General features: G+C 38.2%; 1 protein-coding gene across 5 annotated transcripts in view; it reads left to right on the forward strand.

The window, feature by feature from the left end:
* The window catches only part of TBC1D30 (TBC1 domain family member 30), an 84311-nt gene that overhangs the window by 2994 nt on the left and 63868 nt on the right, over positions 1-17449 (forward strand). The window contains exon 2 of one of the 5 annotated variants that reach the window (XM_072843132.1): positions 2589-2753. Coding sequence is in view for 4 of the 5 variants with exons in the window: in XM_072843125.1 (XP_072699226.1) it covers positions 2495-2753 (259 nt within the window). In the remaining variant the exon portion in view is untranslated. Of the gene's footprint in view, positions 1-2260; positions 2754-17449 lie in introns of those variants that run through there. The other 4 variants (XM_072843125.1, XM_072843123.1, XM_072843128.1 and 1 more) reach the window with 4 other exon arrangements.

The raw sequence follows: 17449 nt of genomic DNA on the forward strand, positions 1-17449 counted from the left end.
AATGCCTCAGAGGGGAGGTTGTCCACTGCTTGTCAGTTGATGATCTCACTTCTGCTCATTTATTTAACCTCATTTAACAGGAAGAGTGGCTGATTCAGTGGGGCACATAAAAATAAAGGAAACCTTACTTCTGTCTTTGAGATGCTTATATACCAGTAGATATTGCTGTAGAAGACATTTTTAAACTCAGCTATGATGATTTTTCCCATATTGGACAATACATATAATTCAGAGAATCACAGAGCTGTAGGTACCTTAAGGGTCACTAAAAAGGACTGTTTGTTGGAAGAAATCTGTAATGTAAATGCAAGATGATGATATTCCTGCCCTTTTTTCTTTCTGAAAGGAAAAATTTTGAACATTCAAAGAAAGAACAGAGGTTCTATGGAAGGAATCTAGGAAAGAAGAGCCCTCTGATCTCCTCTTATAGCTTGTTTCCATACTTAATTGTCCTTAGGGCACAAACATGATCATTTAACCTAAATGCGCTCTTGCTCCCCATTATATATCACCATGTTTTAACTCAAGGTAAGTGGAATAACTGGTCTCTGTTCTCTTCTACATTACTATTATCCCTTATTCTTATTTTAGTGCTACTTATATTGATTTTTTTTTAAATTTTTATTTATTTATGATAGAGAGAGAGAGAGAGAGAGGGGCAGAGACACAGGCAGAGAGAGAAGCAGGCTCCATGCACCGGGAGCCTGATGTGGGATTCGATCCTGGGTCTCCAGGATCCCGCCCTGGGCCAAAGGCAGGCGCCAAACCACTGCGCCACCCAGGGATCCCTTATATTGATGTTAATACAGACCATTCACATTTGTTTCTCAGCATAAACTCATAGGCTAAGCAGAATTTGAGACTCAGAACATTGCCTTGCCTAAGATCACAAAGGTAGTTGGTTGATCCAAAGTGAGTTTTTTTTTTTTTTTAAGATTTTATTTACTTATTTGAGAGAGAGAACATGAGAGAGTGAGCTTGAGCAGAGGGGGAGGGGCAGAGGGAGAAGCAGACTCCCCACTACAAGGCTCCATTCCAGGACCCTGGAGTCATTACCTAAGTCTAAGGCAGATGCTTAACTGACTGAGCCACCCAGGTGTCCAAAGGGAATTCTTCTCGAGGTCAAATGCATTTTCCATGATGTGGTCAAATATGACTCTGTCAAAGGACCCTCCTTTCATTTCTGTTATGCAGAGCCCCAAAGTTCATTTTCTTTGACTCTCTGGAACTTTTTAAAAATTTTTTTTACTTTTGAACACTTCTTTTGTTCTCTTATGGATCCTTGCTAATTTCTCCAAATCTGTTTAAAAATGAATGGATCCAAATCCTACACAAGATCTCTAATGAGGGCCTAGTCAATGCTAAATTGAGTGGAAGCTTCTTCCCTGACTGGCAGGTCACACTCTAGTGACTAATGGTAATATCATGTGACAAATGGGTTCCTGGGTGGCTCAGTCGGTTAAGCCTCTGCATTTGGCTCAGGTCATGTTCCCAGAGTCCTGGGATAGAGCCTCCCAGTTCTGTGAGGAGCCTGCTTCTCCTTCTCCTCCTGCCCCTACCCCCACTTGGGCCCTCTGTCTCTGTCTCTCTCTTTCAAATAAATAAATAAAATCTTAAAATCAGAAAACACAAACCAAGTGTGACAAACAGAACTCCCAGATTGTAATGATTACTTATATAGAGATTGTCCATACTTTTGATTCCTGAATCTTTTTTTGTTTGTAGAAAAACAGCTGTTAGAAATATTAATTTTATGATTGTAGAATTATCCTTCACTTATCTGTTTAAAGGAATGTATTTTCTATCATATCTGAAAATTTGCTGAGTTTCTAAAATGACTACTGTACCTAATAGTCAAGCTATTGGAAGACTATATATTTAAAACAAAATCAATATTGGTATATTCATCTACATCAGAAAATGTGGTTATATTATTTACTTTTAACTGATCATTTACAAAGGTGAGTGCTTTTGAAAACATTTGCCATCAGCTGTTAGGTTTGTCATTGATGGGACAGACTCAAAAGGATTCTTTTCTTGTAAGCTTGCCATCTGAGCACGTTAATCATACAAAATACAAATGCCAGGGATCCCTGGGTGGTGCAGTGGTTTGGCGCCTGCCTTTGGCCCAGGGCACGATCCTGGAGACCCGGGATCGAATCCCACGTCGGGCTCCCGGTGCATGGAGCCTGCTTCTCCCTCTGCCTATATCTCTGCCTCTCTCTCTCTCTCTCTCTCTCTCTCTCTCTGTGACTATCATAAATTAAAAAAAAATACAAATGCCAATTTTCATGCAACCAAAGGTAAATTTGTAACCAGAGCTAAATATTACAAGAGTCTTTGCTTACATGTTGCAAGTGGCCTCACGGATAAAATTTATCTTACAGTATTTGTTTCACAGGCAGGAAATAGATGAGTGACTTATTTGAACAAAATATCTTGGCTGAATTCGTATAGGTACTCCTGAGTGAGAACCCAGAATTACCTGGTTTAAATGGGTGTTCTAGATGTGTATCCCATGATTAGTATTATATTGGTATTTGTATTCCTCTCTGGGTATTTATTTTCTTATTTTTCTTTGCTGATAGACACTAATGAACTGAAGATAATCCTTCAAGAGCTAAAGCACAGAATTGGCATTCAGTCGGCAAAGCTACTTCGGCAGCTGAAGCAAAAAGACAGGCTGCTGCACAAAGTACAGAGAAACTGCGATATTGTGACTGCGTGCTTGCAGGCTGTGTCACAGAAGAGAAGTAAGTACTGGGCTTCGGGGCAGCCCTTTTGCTGCATGTGTCTGAAATGTTAGTGGAGCTGAGCCAGTAGTCAGACTTGAATATATTGCAAAGTTTTAAATAGAAGCTTATAGCGTGGGAACTAAGAACCAGGAACAACCCAGTTTCCTTTTTTTTTTTTTTTGGTTACAATGTATGGTACATGTCTGATGTTACAAAATTTGTTTTTTTCATCCTGGATTTGAAGTGGTACTGCATTTTGACAGTGGTTATTTTTACCTGATGCTAAAGAATGACTAAAATCTTTATTTTTAGAATTGCATCAAATAGGCACAACCTGAAAGGCAACTATCTTTGTCCTCTTATTTGGTGTCACTCTAATAAGTGGATTAAAAATTGACTTAAAAGGACACTTTTGTAACAGGATCGTTCAACTTGCTTTGAAATCTAAGAGGGACAAAATGTTTTAACAAACTAAATCCATCTCATGGGTCATCCATTCACAGCTAAGGGCTGTGTGGTTTGTTACTTGAGTTGAAAATGTTAAATCACTGACCCATGTTAAATTCTAGATATAAAGACTTGTGACTTAATTTTTAAGTTCTCCATGTGATAGTTTTATGTTTTATTCTGCTAACATTTCCTTATTTTTGTTTTGTATTCTTTATTAACATGCAGCATGGCAAAACAGTATGTTCAGGTATGGCAAATAGAGGCACCAATGATGTTTCAATAAAATGCCTGTAAGAACTTTTTAGGTGCATGTGAAAGTTGCCTTACTTTGTTTCTTTACGCTGTCACATTTTATATATAAAGTGATATCTTTTGCAGTTTTTAAAAAAATTCCAAATTAAGATGTTTGTTTTTATAAAATACAATGTTCAGGGCTTGGTTAGTTTCAGATAATAAAATCAATGGCTTACATTGATTCTTATGTTTATTTTCAAAAGTAAATACCACATTTTCTTCCTCCTGTTTTATTATATCTTTGCTTACAATCCTCAAATTATTATTCTTGCTGTTTACTAAAGAAGATTTCAACCTAATATATATATTAAGCAGAATGTTGCTTAATTAAAAAAAAAAAAAAAAAGAATGTTGCTTAATTATCATAATGATACAATAGTCCATACAGAAAGCTGGGGTGTCCTTAAAGAGACTGGTTTTGAATAGGGTTTTCCCCAGAGCCAGGTACTTGTCTGAAATAGCTAGAAAAGGGGAATACAGACATAGGTATACATACACATAGATGTACATTTATGTATGTTTAGCTATCTACAATAAGTTGGCATGTGTTATATTTGATATTTTTCCATGGATTCTGATTGATTTACAAGTAAAAATGCTGTTATTTTCCCATTTTTATTTTGAAATACCGTGATTTTTCTCTTTTCAACTGTGTTTTCAACTACCCATTATTATTGTTTGTACCAGAAGTGAAAAGCACAAAGCGGTAAATGCATGGAGTTTGGATGTGTGGGAAAGTAGAGGGGGGAGGAATCAGTGTAAGGAGACAGAGCAGAATGTCTGGCTGGCACAGGGTCATGGGTTGGTAATTAATTAACAGGGGCTGATAATTATTTAAAGTTTGGATTTATTTGACTGAGAAAAGGACTGGCATTTGTGTCTTTTAAGAAAAACATGTTCACAAGCACCTAATTCAATTTGTGAATTTGTGAATGCAGCTTTCCTATATATTTTAGAGTTTGTCTCTTTAAGTCTAGACAGTTTTGTATTTCAGAGTATGGGGTTAATGCCTCTTAACCTTGGGAATTCAATTATCACTTTGGTAATAAGGCTCAACTAAATGGAACAGAAAGTATTTTGTTGAATTAAGAAAGGATAGTGGATCAAAATTATCATTCTTATGATATTATATTATGATGTAGACATTGTTCGAAATTTGACTAAATTGTTATTTCTCCAGGGGTTAGATGTTTTGTGACTAAATGTCTTATTCCCATAATTGCACATTTTGCCTCTTTCCTGAAAGTCAACTAATAGATACATTTGATTAGAATTCTAAGGAATTTAGATTTCACTATTTTACATTCAATAACTAAGCTTTCATTTTAGTGGTGATTGGCAGTGATGCATTTAAATACAACATGCATGTTGAGTTCTTTGTATTTAACATACAAAAGTTCAGATAACCCCTATTTTCCCCTCTATATATGGATCCAGTGCTGACAATTCTTTTCCTAAGTGATATTCCCCCTTCTATAACATGTTATAATAGAAAACAATTTTAATCTTTGATTAAAATAGGTCATTTCCTGTTGATAAACCAAAGGGGATATAATGATTTCATAAATAAGTATGGATTATGAACCAAAATGACTAGATCATTTTTATTTTGAACACATATGATGTAACTGCCTGGATTTTATGGTTTCCTACACTAAGTCTTACATAGAATCCTTTTATATTTATTTATTTATTTATTTATTTATTTATTTATTTATTTAAAAAAGATTTTATTTATTTATTCATGAGAGACACAGAGAGGCAGAGACACAGGCAGAGGGAGAAGCGGGCTCCCTGCAGGAACCCCAGGACCATGCCCTGGAGCTGAAGGCAGACTCAACCACTGAGCCACCCAAGGTGTCTTTACAATCTTTTTTATTTTAAAACAGAGTTGGGAATAAGAAGAACAGGATCACTATTTGCCTTGTAGAAGAGTATATTTTTCTCCCTATATTTAACTGTGTATCAGACGGTAACCATGGTACAACCAATTTAGTATATGTGCTGCCGAAGCAAGCACGGTACAACCAATTTAGTATTAATAATAAAATTAACGATAGAATGGTAGCAGCTGTCACTATTCATTAGGAACATGGAGGTGAAAAAAAAAAAAAAAAGGGAACATGGAGGTGTGCAGGAAAATCCACCTCAAGGCTTCAAGACAATGAGAAGAATAAGATGAATATTTGGCCAGGAGTTTGATTCTGATGTTAAGATTTTTAAGTGGTTTGTTTATCTTATGATTTAACTGAAAACACTGAAGGCAGAGGGAGGCTCTCTTAATTATCAGCATTTCCTAATTTTATAATTTTCTGCATCAATGTAGTAAATATTTAAGTTATGCTGGTTGAGTTTGTGAAATGATATTATAAATCAAGTGGTAAAATCGAGCTGTCATTGAGAAAATATGGTAAGAAAAAAGGGTGGGAAAAATGTAAACATTCATAGAAATATTGTCTTTATTTTAGCCTTGTCAATGAGTACAGGAATTTTAAATAGCTTATAGTCTCATTTGACTGATGTGTGTACTCTGGCATCTTGATAATAATGTGATTAAAGCTTGCTATCTATTATAAATGCCTGGCAGACACGGGTACTTGTCAAATAGTGAGTGGTCCTTGTTCTTTTCCTACGGTTGTCTTCTCTAAAATAGTAACTTGTTCTCTGTGGCAGGAGAAGGAATCAGTGTGGCTCTGAGTTTGGTGGCACTGACATTCAACATATTCCACTAGGAAATAGTTCTCTGTGTTTTTTAAACAAATTATAAAAGTAAATGCAACAAAAACAAAGTAAATGCACTCAACCAGCCATTCCACTCCTAGAAAACTGAAGATGTATGTCCCCACAAAAACTTGTACATGAATGCTCATAGTGGCATTATTCAAAATAGCCCCAAAATGGAAACAACTCACATGTCTATCAATGGATGAATGGATTAACAGAAGTGGCATATCCATATAGTGGAATAACATTCAGTCATGAACAGGAATGCAGTACTGATTCATGTTAAAACATGGATGATTCTTGAAAACATTATACTAAGTGAAAGAAGCAAGACGCAGAAGTCCACGTGTTGTGTGCTTCTATTTGAGATGTCCAGAAGAGGTAAATCCATAGAAATAGAAAGTTGATTAGTGGTTGTCAGGGGCTCAGGTAGAGAGAATGTGGAGTGACTACTAATACTATAGGTTTTTTTCATTGGGGTGATGAAAATGTTCTGTAATTAGGTAGTGGTGATGGTTACACAATTTTGTGGGCATACTAGATATTGCTAAATGTACAATTTAAAAGGGTGAATTTTATGGTGTGTGAATTGTATCTCAATAAAAGGTGTTAAAAATATAATACACTGCTTATGGAAACTTTCGAAAATGCAAAGTTATAAAAAGAGGAAAAATCATTTTCGAAAGACAATCTTTTTATAATTCTGAATATTTATTCAAGTGTGTTTTTAAATTCATTATTTATTTATTATTTATTTTTTCATGAGAGACACAGAGAGGCAGAGACATAGGCAGAGGGAGAAGCAAGGCTCCCGGTGGGGAGCCTGATGTAGGACTTGATCCCGGGACCCCAGGATCACACCCTGAGCCACAGACAGACGCTCAATTACCAAGCCACCCAGGTGCCCCTAAGTGTGTTTTTTAAAAAAGATTTATTTATTTTATTTTGAGAGAGAGAGAGAGAAGGAGCATGAATGGGAGGGAGGAGAGGGAGACAAGTAGACTTCCTGCTGAGCAGGGAGCCTGATATAGGACTTGATCCCAGGATCCTGAGATCATGACCTGAGCTAAAATCAAAAGTTGGGCACTTTCACTGACTGAGCTACCCAGGTGCCCCACAAGTCATTTTTTACACAAAGTTTTTCCAAAATCAATGTACTATATAACATTTCTGTATCTTGTCTTTTTCATGTAACCTCATATGCCATTGCCGTAAGTTATCTGTAAACATAAGTTCGAAGGATTGATGCACTGCTTTTCAGTCTACCATTTTGTTTTGTTACAACATTGTAATAGTTAAAAATCTTTCAGTCATGAGTACAGAAACACAAAATGATTTAAGTGAAAAGGGAAATTGATTGGCTTACATAATTAGGACGCCAGGGATGTGGCTTCAGGTGCAACTAAATCAGATACCACTGCTCAAATAGCATCTTTAAGGCTATGATTTCATCTCTTATCTGTGCTTTCCTCTGCACTAACACCAAAATGGGCAATATAGCAGCTCCAATTAAGCAATCTTACCTGAAAGAACAGATCTCTTTCTCCATAGTTCCAGAAAGTTCTGTAATTCAGCTGGGTCACCTGCTCACTAAGAATAAGTATTTATGTGTGTAAGGAGGTGGTAAAGTGATAAGTACTGTAGGAAATAAAACAAACTGGTACTGGTGCTGCCAGTCTTTTAAATTTTAACTATTCTAGTGAGTGTTTATTTGCTGTGGATTTTTGTTTTCATCTTTCTGATTACTAATGCGGTTCAGCACCTCTTCATATGTTTATTAGCTATTTATCTCTGAAGAAAAGGATTGTCTACTTTTTCTTATAGCTCTGCAGGAGTTTCTAAAGTGTCCTATATGTGAGGTTTAGTCGGATACGTGCATTGCAAATACCTTCTTCCACCTTTTTGGCTGGCATTTTCACTCTCTTAAGAGTGTCATTTAATGAATGAGAGGTCTTGGGTTTTTTTTTTTTTTTAATTGTTGTTGAGGTAGAAATGATATATGGCATGATACTTGTTACAGGTATACAACATAGTGGTTCAATATTTGCGTATATGGTGAAATGATGACCACAGTTAAGTCTAGTTGAGATCCATCACCGTACAGTTACAGAATTTTTTTTCTTGTGATGAGAACTTTTATAATCTATTTTCTTAGCAACTTCAACCATCAACACAGTATTGTTAACTATAGTCACCTCATGACTAAAGGTTCTTAGTTTTTCATTTTTATTTATTTTTTAGAGGGAGAGAGAGAGCGAGCGAGAGCACACACACATTGGGGAGGGGCAGAGGGAGAGGGAGAGAGACAATCTCAAGCAGAATCCATGCCCAGTGTGAAGTCCAACACCTGGCTCGATCTCATGACCCTGAGATCATGACCTGAGCTGAAAACAAGAGTCGGCACATAATTGACTGAGCCACCCAGGTGCCCCAAGAGTTCTTAGTTTCTAAAAAGTACAATTTATTAGTCTTTTAGCGTTTTGAGGGGCTGGCTTCATGGGCATGTGACCTGTGTAGTCACACAGGGCCCTATGGTCAATAGGGACCCACACCTGGTTTAATGCTTTGCTATTGCAGAGCAAGGGGTTCCACAAATTATGTAGCCAGTCCTGCCTTTATGGCTGGTGCCTTTTCAATTTGCTTAAGAAATCTTTTTTTAATATCAAACTCATGAAGATACTCTCCTGTATTATTTTCTAGAAGCTTTATTATTTTGTTTTTTTGTTTTTTGTTTTTTTTTTTTATATTATTTTGTTTTGATCTCTATATCTAGATCCACCTAGAATGGATTCATTTTGCTTGTGCGATATGAAATAGGAGTCAAATTTCATTTTTGTCCATATGGATGTCTGATTGACTCAGCCCTGTTTATTGAAGAGACCATCCCTTTAATCACTGTTCTGAGGTGATATTTTTGCATAAAATTAGGTGTCTGTATGTGTGTGGATCTGTTTTGGGGCTCTTGAGGGAAGGGAAACAAAAGCAAAAACTGTTTTGTTGTTTTATTTGTCTATTCTTGAACCAATAGAACACAGAGAAAGGCAGAGACACAGGCAGTGTCTCTGTTGTATTGGTTCAAGAATAGACAAATAAAACAACAAAACAGTTCATTTTGCTTCAACAGTGAGAAATTATTGCATTTTATAATAACTCTTACTATGTGATAGTGTAGGTTCTTACACCTCATTCTTCAAGATTATTTTGGTTCTTCTTGGCTCTTTGAGGAGAATGACATCTTTAAAATGTTGGGTCTTTCAATCCATAAAAATAGTATTTTAAAAATTATTTATTTATTTATTTATTTATTTATTTATTTATTTTTTTTTTTTTAAAGATTTTATTTATTTATTCATTATAGTCACAGAGAGAGAGAGAGGCAGAGACACAGGCAGAGGGAGAAGCAGGCTCCATGCACTGGGAGCCCGACGTGGGATTCGATCCCGGGTCTCCAGGATCGCGCCCTGGGCCAAAGGCAGGCGCCAAACCGCTGCGCCACCCAGGGATCCCTTAAAAATTATTTAAATAATATTTTACAGTTTTTTAAAACTTTAAAGTCAAGTTAGTTAACATAGAGTATAGTATTGGTTTCAGGAGTAGAACTTAGTGATTGATCACTTAGGTATAACACCTAGTGCTCATCCCACCAAGTGCCCTCCTTAATGCCATCACCCATTTAGCCCATCCCCTCCCCGCCTCCCTTCCAGCAACTCTCATTGTTCTTTATAGTTAAGAGTCTCTTGGTTTGCCGCCCTCTCTTTTTATCTTATTTTTCCTTCTCTTCTCCTATGTTCGTCTGTTTTGTTTCTTAAATATATGAATGAAATCATATATTTATCTCTCTCTGACTGACTTATTTTGCTTAACATTATAGCTTCTAGTTCCAGACGTGTTGTTGCAAATGACAGGATTTCATTCTTCTTGCTGTCCAAGTAATATTTCATTATCCATATCTATATATCTCACATCCTCTTTATCCATTCATCAGTTGGTGGAAGTTTGAGTTCTTTCCATAATTTGGCTATTGTTGATAGTGCGTCTGTAAACATATAAACATTGGGGTGCATGTGCCCCCTGTGAGTCAGTACCTTTGTATCCTTTGGATAAGTACCTAGTAGTGCAATTGCTGGGTCATAGGGTAGCTCTATTTTTAACTTCTTGAGGAACCTCCACATTGTTTTCCAGAGTGACTGCACCAGTTTGCATTCCTACTAACAATGCAAGAGGGTTCGTTCCCCTTTCTCCACATCTTCACCAATATCTACTGTTTCCTGAGTTGTTGATTTTAGCCATTCTGACAGGTGTGAGGTGGTATCTCATTGTGGTTTTGATTTGTGTTTCCCTGATCATGAGTGATGTGGAACATTTTTTCATGTGTCTGTTAGCCATTTGTACGTCTTCTTTGGAGAAATGTCTGTTCATGTCTTCTGCCCATTTCTTAACTGGATTATTTATTTTTGGGGTGTTGATTTTGATGAGTTCTTTATGGATTCTAGATACTGGCCCTTTATTCGATATGTCATTTGCAAATATCTTCTCCCATTCTGTCACTGGCCTTTTATTTTTTTATATTTTTAATAGATTTTATTTATTTATTCACGAGAGACACACAGAGAAAGGCAGAGACACAGGCAAAGGGAGAAGCAGGCTCCCTGTGGGAAGCCCAGTATGGGACTTAATCCCAGGACCCCAGGATCATTACCTGAGCCAAAGTCAGATGCTCAACCACTGAACCACCCAGATGCCTCTCAGTGACCTTTTAGTTTTGTCCATTGTCTTCTTTGCTGTGCAGAAGCTTTTTATCTTGATGAAGTCCCAATAGTTCATTTTTGCTTTTGTTTCCCTTCCCTCGAGAGACATGTCCAGTAAGAAGTTGCTGTGCTTGAGGTCAAAGAGGTTGCTGCCTGTGTTCTCCTCTAGGATTTTGATGGCTTCCTCTCTCATATTTAGGTCTTTTATCCATCTTGAATTTATTTTTGTGTATGATGTAAGAAAGTAGTCCAGTTTCATCTTCTGCATGTGGCTGTCCAGTTTTCCCAACACCATTTGTTGAAGAGACTTGTCTCTTTTCCATTGGATATTTTTTCCTGCTTTGTTGAAGATGAGTTGACCATAGACAGGTGGGTTAATTTCTGGGTTTTCTAGATCTGTGTGTCTTTTTTTGTGCCAGTACCATACTGAAGTATGGTAAAAAAAGAAGTTCCAGAGTATGGTCACTTTTTCTGTACTTTGGAAGAGGTTATATGAAACTGGAATTATTTCTTTCATGTTTGATATTATTTGCTGGTAAAATATTTGGGTCTGAAGCCTTCTTTGTAGGGAGATTTTATTTTAATTAATTAGGGATCCCTGGGTGGCGTAGCGGTGGCCCAGGGCGCGATCCTGGAGACCCGGGATCGAATCCCACGTCGGGCTCCCGGTGCATGGAGCCTGCTTCTCCCTCTGCCTATGTCTCTGCCTCTCTCTCTCTCTCTCTCTGTGTGACTATCATAAATAAATAAATAAAAATTAAAAAAATATTTTAATTAGTTAATTAAAGATTTTATTTACTTATTCATGAGAGACACAGAGAGAGAGGCAGAGACACAGGCAGAGGGAGAAGCAGGCTCTCTGTGGGGAGCCCGATGAGGGACTCCATCCCAGGACCACAGGATCATGACCTGAGCCAGAGGGAGATGTTCAACCACCGAGCCACCCAGCTGCCCCTGTAGGGAGATTTTATTTATTTTTTATTTTTTTTATTTTTAATTTTTAAATTTTTTTTAAATTTTTAAAAATTTATTTATGATAGTCACACAGAGAGAGAGAGAGGTAGAGACACAGGCAGAGGGAGAGGCAGAGACACAGGCAGAGGGAGAAGCAGGCTCCATGCACCGGGAGCCCGACGTGGGATTCGATCCCGGGTCTCCAGGATCGCGCCCTGGGCCAAAGGCAGGCGCTAAACCGCTGCGCCACCCAGGGATCCCGGGAGATTTTAACTTACAGATTCAACCTAAAAAAATACTTATAAACTTATTTACATTTTCTATTTCTTCTTGCATCAGCTTTGGTACATTATATAGAATTTGCCCATTTCACATAACTTATCCCATTTATAGGCAGAGAATTTTAAAGACTATTTTTAGAGTTCCTTCGGTGTTTCAAGATATTAAAACAATTTCACTGATGTAAACAGGAGTTTACTTAAAATATATTTTATATAGAATGTAACATCATATATGTATTAGAAATATATTAAAAAAATAAAGTTCTATGTAAGTGGATACCTACCTAACCAAGACTTAGTAATAATTACTAGCACATTAGAAGCCCGAGTGCTCCTCCCTGTGAAATTTCCTTTCTTCCCCACATTTGTGTTGATCATTTCCTTACTTTATAGTTTTTCTATCCTCTGCATTCTTTCCTCAACAATGTAAAGTTTTCAGAAACTGAGTAGCAAGCTCAAGCCTAGTTGTACAGGGAAAGGGTAATTAATGTTGCCTCTGTTAGATAAAAGCTCCCCAAAGATAAACCAGTCTCTGGGTCACAGTCTGGTGTTAGGTTCCCCTGAGAATGCACAGGACCCCCTTCTGGGGGATCTAGGGGGCTAGGCTATAAATAAGTCCTGTGGTATCTCTTGCTGAGTGATCCGCAAAGTTGGGGGAGTGGCCTGCTTTTTATTTTTGACGATGGCCTTGCTCTTGCTCTCAGAAGTAGGTCAAAGCAGAACACTTTTGTGAGCATGGAGGGAAGGGAGGAGAGAGTGAGCACTTTGTCAACACATTGTGAGATAAACAACTGCTCTCCTAGGCATTCTGTCCTCGAGTTAGAAAGATTGCCCAGTAGCAGGAAGGATCTTGTGTTGACCTCCATCAACACAACTGTCACTTGAGCCACAGTGCTATGGTCTGGACTAGCGGTGCTCGGTCTGTTAGCTTGGGATTTCCCTTCTGTCTCTTTGGCCCTCTCCAGTGTTGGATCTTTTGTTCTCTTGTCCCATGTTTTCTTCTTTCCTGATTATTCTTTCTATAGCTGTGCCCATATGCCCTTGAGCAAGAGTGCTTGTGAGGTAGAATTTTGGAAATTGTGCAGGAATGCAAATGTCTTTATTAGATCTTCACTTTGACAATTTGTACCTGCTCTGTTGACTTCTCGCTTCCATTTTTGCTCTGGAGAAGTCTGAAGCCTTTCTGATTCCTCATCCTTTGTCCTGGATTTTTTTCTTCTTTTTTTCCTTTCCTTTTTGAAAGCTTGTGGGATCTTCTCTTGGTTCTTGGTGTTCTGAAATCATCATGTTCATGATTATGTTGCTTGGTGTGGGTCTGTTTTCACCCACTGTGCTGGGCCTAGATAGACTCGGTCAGGCAACTTACATCCTTCACTTCTGGAAAATTTATGTGAATATTTCTTTGGTGCTTTTCCTCTCTCCTTTTCTTTTTTTCCTCTTTCTGGAATTCTATTTTTTGGCTGTTGGAACTTCTGGACTAGTTTTGTAATATTTTTTGTTTTTTTTATTTTCCATCTCTCTATTTTTGGTGTTTTTTTTCTTTTGTTTTTTTCTTAAAGATTTATTATTTTGAGAGGGGGGAGAGAGAGAGAGAGAGTGCACACATGCACTAGTGCAAGGGTCAGAGGGAGAGGGAGCGAAAATCCTTTTTTTTTTTAAGATTTTATTTTTTATTTATTCATGATAGACATAGAAAGAGACAGAGAGAGAGAGAGAAAGAGAGAGAGAGAGAGAGGCAGAGACACAGGCAGAGGGAGAAGCAGGCTTCATGCCGGGAGCCCGACGCAGGACTTGATCCCGGGACTCCAGGATGGCGCCCTGGGCCAAAGGCAGGCGCCAAACTGCTGAGCCGCCCAGGGATCCCCGGGAGCAAAAATCTTAAGCAGACTCCGAACTCAGTGTGAAGCCCGATGCGGGGGGGCTCCATTTCACGACCCTGAGATCATGACCTGAGCCAAACCAAGAGTTGGACACTTAACCAACTGCACCACTCAAGCACTCCTTGTTTTTGTGTTGGTTTTTCACTTTACTGTCTTGGAGACTATCTCAACTTTATTTTTCAGTCCTGTTACTGAGACCTCTTTTTGGGGGGTCATTACTTGAATGCTCATTTTCTGTATCCTACTCTTGTTTCACAGATTCATATATTTTCTCATTGTTTCAAAGATATTAATGAGGGACACCTGGGTTGCTCAGTGGTTGAGTGCCTGCCTTTGGCTCAGGGTGTGATCCTGGGGTCCAGGATCGAGTCCCACATCAGGCTCCCCAGAGGGAGCCTGCTTCTCCCTCTGCCTCTCTCTGTGTGTCTCTCATGAATAAATAAAATCTTAAAAAACCCCAAAGATATTAATGATAGACACTAAGACAAATAGAAAACAAGGAATAAAGAACCTTTCAAAACTGTTATTATGGTTATTTATTATACTTTAAAGGCCAAATAGAAATTGTAAATAATAGATATCAAAACTTGAAATAAAAAAAACTATTATTGGGGTAGCCCAGGTGGCTCAGTGGTTTAGCACCTGCCTTCCACCCAGGGCATGATCTTGGAGACCCGGGATCGAGTCCCACATCAGGCTCCCTGCAGGGAGCCTGCTTCTCCCTCTGCCTGTGTCTCTGCCACCCCCCCTCTCTGTTCTCTTTCATGAATAAATAAATAAAATCTTAAAAAATACCTGTTATTATATTTAGAGTCTTTTCTCAGATTTGTGGCAGTCCTTGGCTGTCTGCTCATAATTAAGTGTGGGAGTCTAAAGTAGTGGACTTGAACTCTGAGGTGTTGAGTAAGGCTTACTGATTTTGAGCTTCATTGAGGAGTCACCTGGATGGCCCCCAGGTGCATATGTTCAGGTCTTTCTTTTGGGGCTGCTCAGATTCCTCAGGGAAGAGCTCCTGTTTGGACAGGGAAGGTCTGTGGGGTAAGAGCTGGGGTCCCTGCATTCAGCAGTCAGCCTGTAGGTGGTCACTGAATCCCTCTGTTTTAGGTAAGGCACTCACCCTCAGCTGGCTCTCCAGTGATTCCCTGTTTGAACCCTCTTCAGAAATGAAACCTTCAAACCTTTGTAGGGATGAGAGAGGAGTAATTGCCCAACCTCCTGAAGTAGAGGAGAGGATCTAGGGATGCAATTGTTTCTCAACAGCTTCCTCCACACTCTCCTTATTAAGCTTCCTCAGGAGCTGGCCGCCTATCCTTGAGTGTTTTGTGGAATATGTGGTGTCATAAAGCTTTGTCCTGTCAACTGGGATTTGGCTTCATAGGCTCTGCTAAGTCAATTTCTACTTGTCCTATGTCTTTTCAGCTTCAAAATTCTGTTGTTGTCTCTGTTCTTTTTTTCCCTGTTATGATAGAAATCCCTATACTGTATTTTTAATGTGGTTTTGGTGGGGATCAAAATTATGTGCGATTTTTTCCGGTCTTTCTTCTTTTTTTTTTTTTTTTTTTTTTTTTTTTTCGGTCTTTCTTCTTAACCCAGATGTGCACATTCTTTTTTTTTTTTTTTTTAAAGACTTTATTTATTCATTATTGAGACAGGCAGAGACACAGGCAGAGGGAGAAGCAGGCCCCATGCGGACACGATCCCCGATCCCAGGTCTCCAGGATCACGCCCTGGGCTGAAGGCAGCACTAAATGGCTGAGCCACCCGGGCTGCCCTGCACATTTTTTTGATGAGCTCATTTGTTTTGATAGCTGAAAAGAAATTATTGTGTTTTTTCCCCTAGTTTTACTGAGACATTGAAGGAAGTTAGCATTTAAATTAAGGTAGATTTAAAAAAATAAAATAAATTAAGGTCAATTTGCCTTACATTTGGAACTTTGTGGTGGAATTGTGAATTTTAGCACAATGTTGTTAATATTGATAACAGATTTAGATATGTTTTGATATATAATTAGCAGCTTGATCTGCCTTGAAGTAACTTAGTAAGAATTTGACAAGATGAAAGAAACAGGATTATAACTGCTTATAGTATTTTTAGCACAGCCTCTCATTTTCTTTAAACTCTTTAATGTCTTGCAGCTAAGGATTATTTTTTCTGTTTTGTCCTAATTTGCTTATTCTTACACATACTGCAAGTTTGTATAATATTTGGAACAGTAATAGCTTTTGAACCTCTGACTTTCAAGAGATTCTGGTGGCTTTGAAAAAACAGTAGATGTTTCTTCTGAGCTTTTACAAAGAGAACGGGCTTTTAAAAAAAAAGAAATCTGAATCTCAGAATCATTTAGAGCCAGAAAAGAACTTAAACTTTAATTCTGCCTACTCCCAACCTTATGGTTGAGTTAGATGAGGTGTTGGGGAGTTGAGAGTTTTGCTAAAACTCACTCAGCTGGTTGGTGACTCAGGGCTTCCCCAGTTGGTGTTTTTGTTATCGGTTAGGACAAAAGAAAGATATATATACAGCCAGCAGGGGGTGTTCTTCTCTTTTAAACTTCCTTTCTTTCTCTTTCTTTTTTTTTTTTTTTTAAGGTTTTATTTATTTATTCATGAGAGACACAGGCAGAGGGAAAAACAGGCTTCCTGCCAGGAGCCCAATGCAGGACTCCATCCCAGGGATCACTATCTGAGCCAAAGGCGGATGCTCAACCACTGAGCCACCCAGGCTCCCTCTTTTAAACTTTCTTGAGAGCACCGTTAAATTTGTGTTCTCTGTACAGCAGACCTCCCTTATCCACAAGCAGTAGATGCCTGAAACTGTGGATAGTACTGAACCCTCTGTATACTATATTTTTTATACTATATTTTTTCCTATACATTCATGCTAGGATAAAGTTTAATTTATGAATTAGGCACAGTAAGAGATTAACAACAATAGTAATAAAATTGAACAGTTATAACAATATACTATAATAAAAGTTATGTGAGTGTGGTCTATCTCTTTCTCTCCCAATATATCTGATTGTGTTGTACTCACCCTTCCTGTGAAAAGAGATGATACGATGTCTGTAGGATGAAATGAAGTCGGGATATGATGTGTCAGGAACATTATTTGCTTCTGGACCACGGCTGACAGTGGATGATGGAAAGTGAGACCACAGATAAGGGGGAACTTCTGTGTGGTGGGGGCTTGAATCCAAGTTCTGCCTCTGACTAGATGTGCAATCTCATGCGAGTTTCTTAACCCCCCTGTGCTTCAGTTTTCTCATCAGGAAATAGGGGATGGTGATAATACCTACTTTAGAGGGTCATTATGAGAATTAAGTGAGTTAAAGTATGTAAGATTGTTAGAATAGTGTTGACTATATTATTTACTATTATTTCCATGA

Source organism: Canis lupus, chromosome 11, assembly GCF_048164855.1.
Source record: "Canis lupus baileyi chromosome 11, mCanLup2.hap1, whole genome shotgun sequence".
In the NCBI taxonomy this organism is placed as follows: Eukaryota; Metazoa; Chordata; class Mammalia; order Carnivora; family Canidae; genus Canis; species Canis lupus.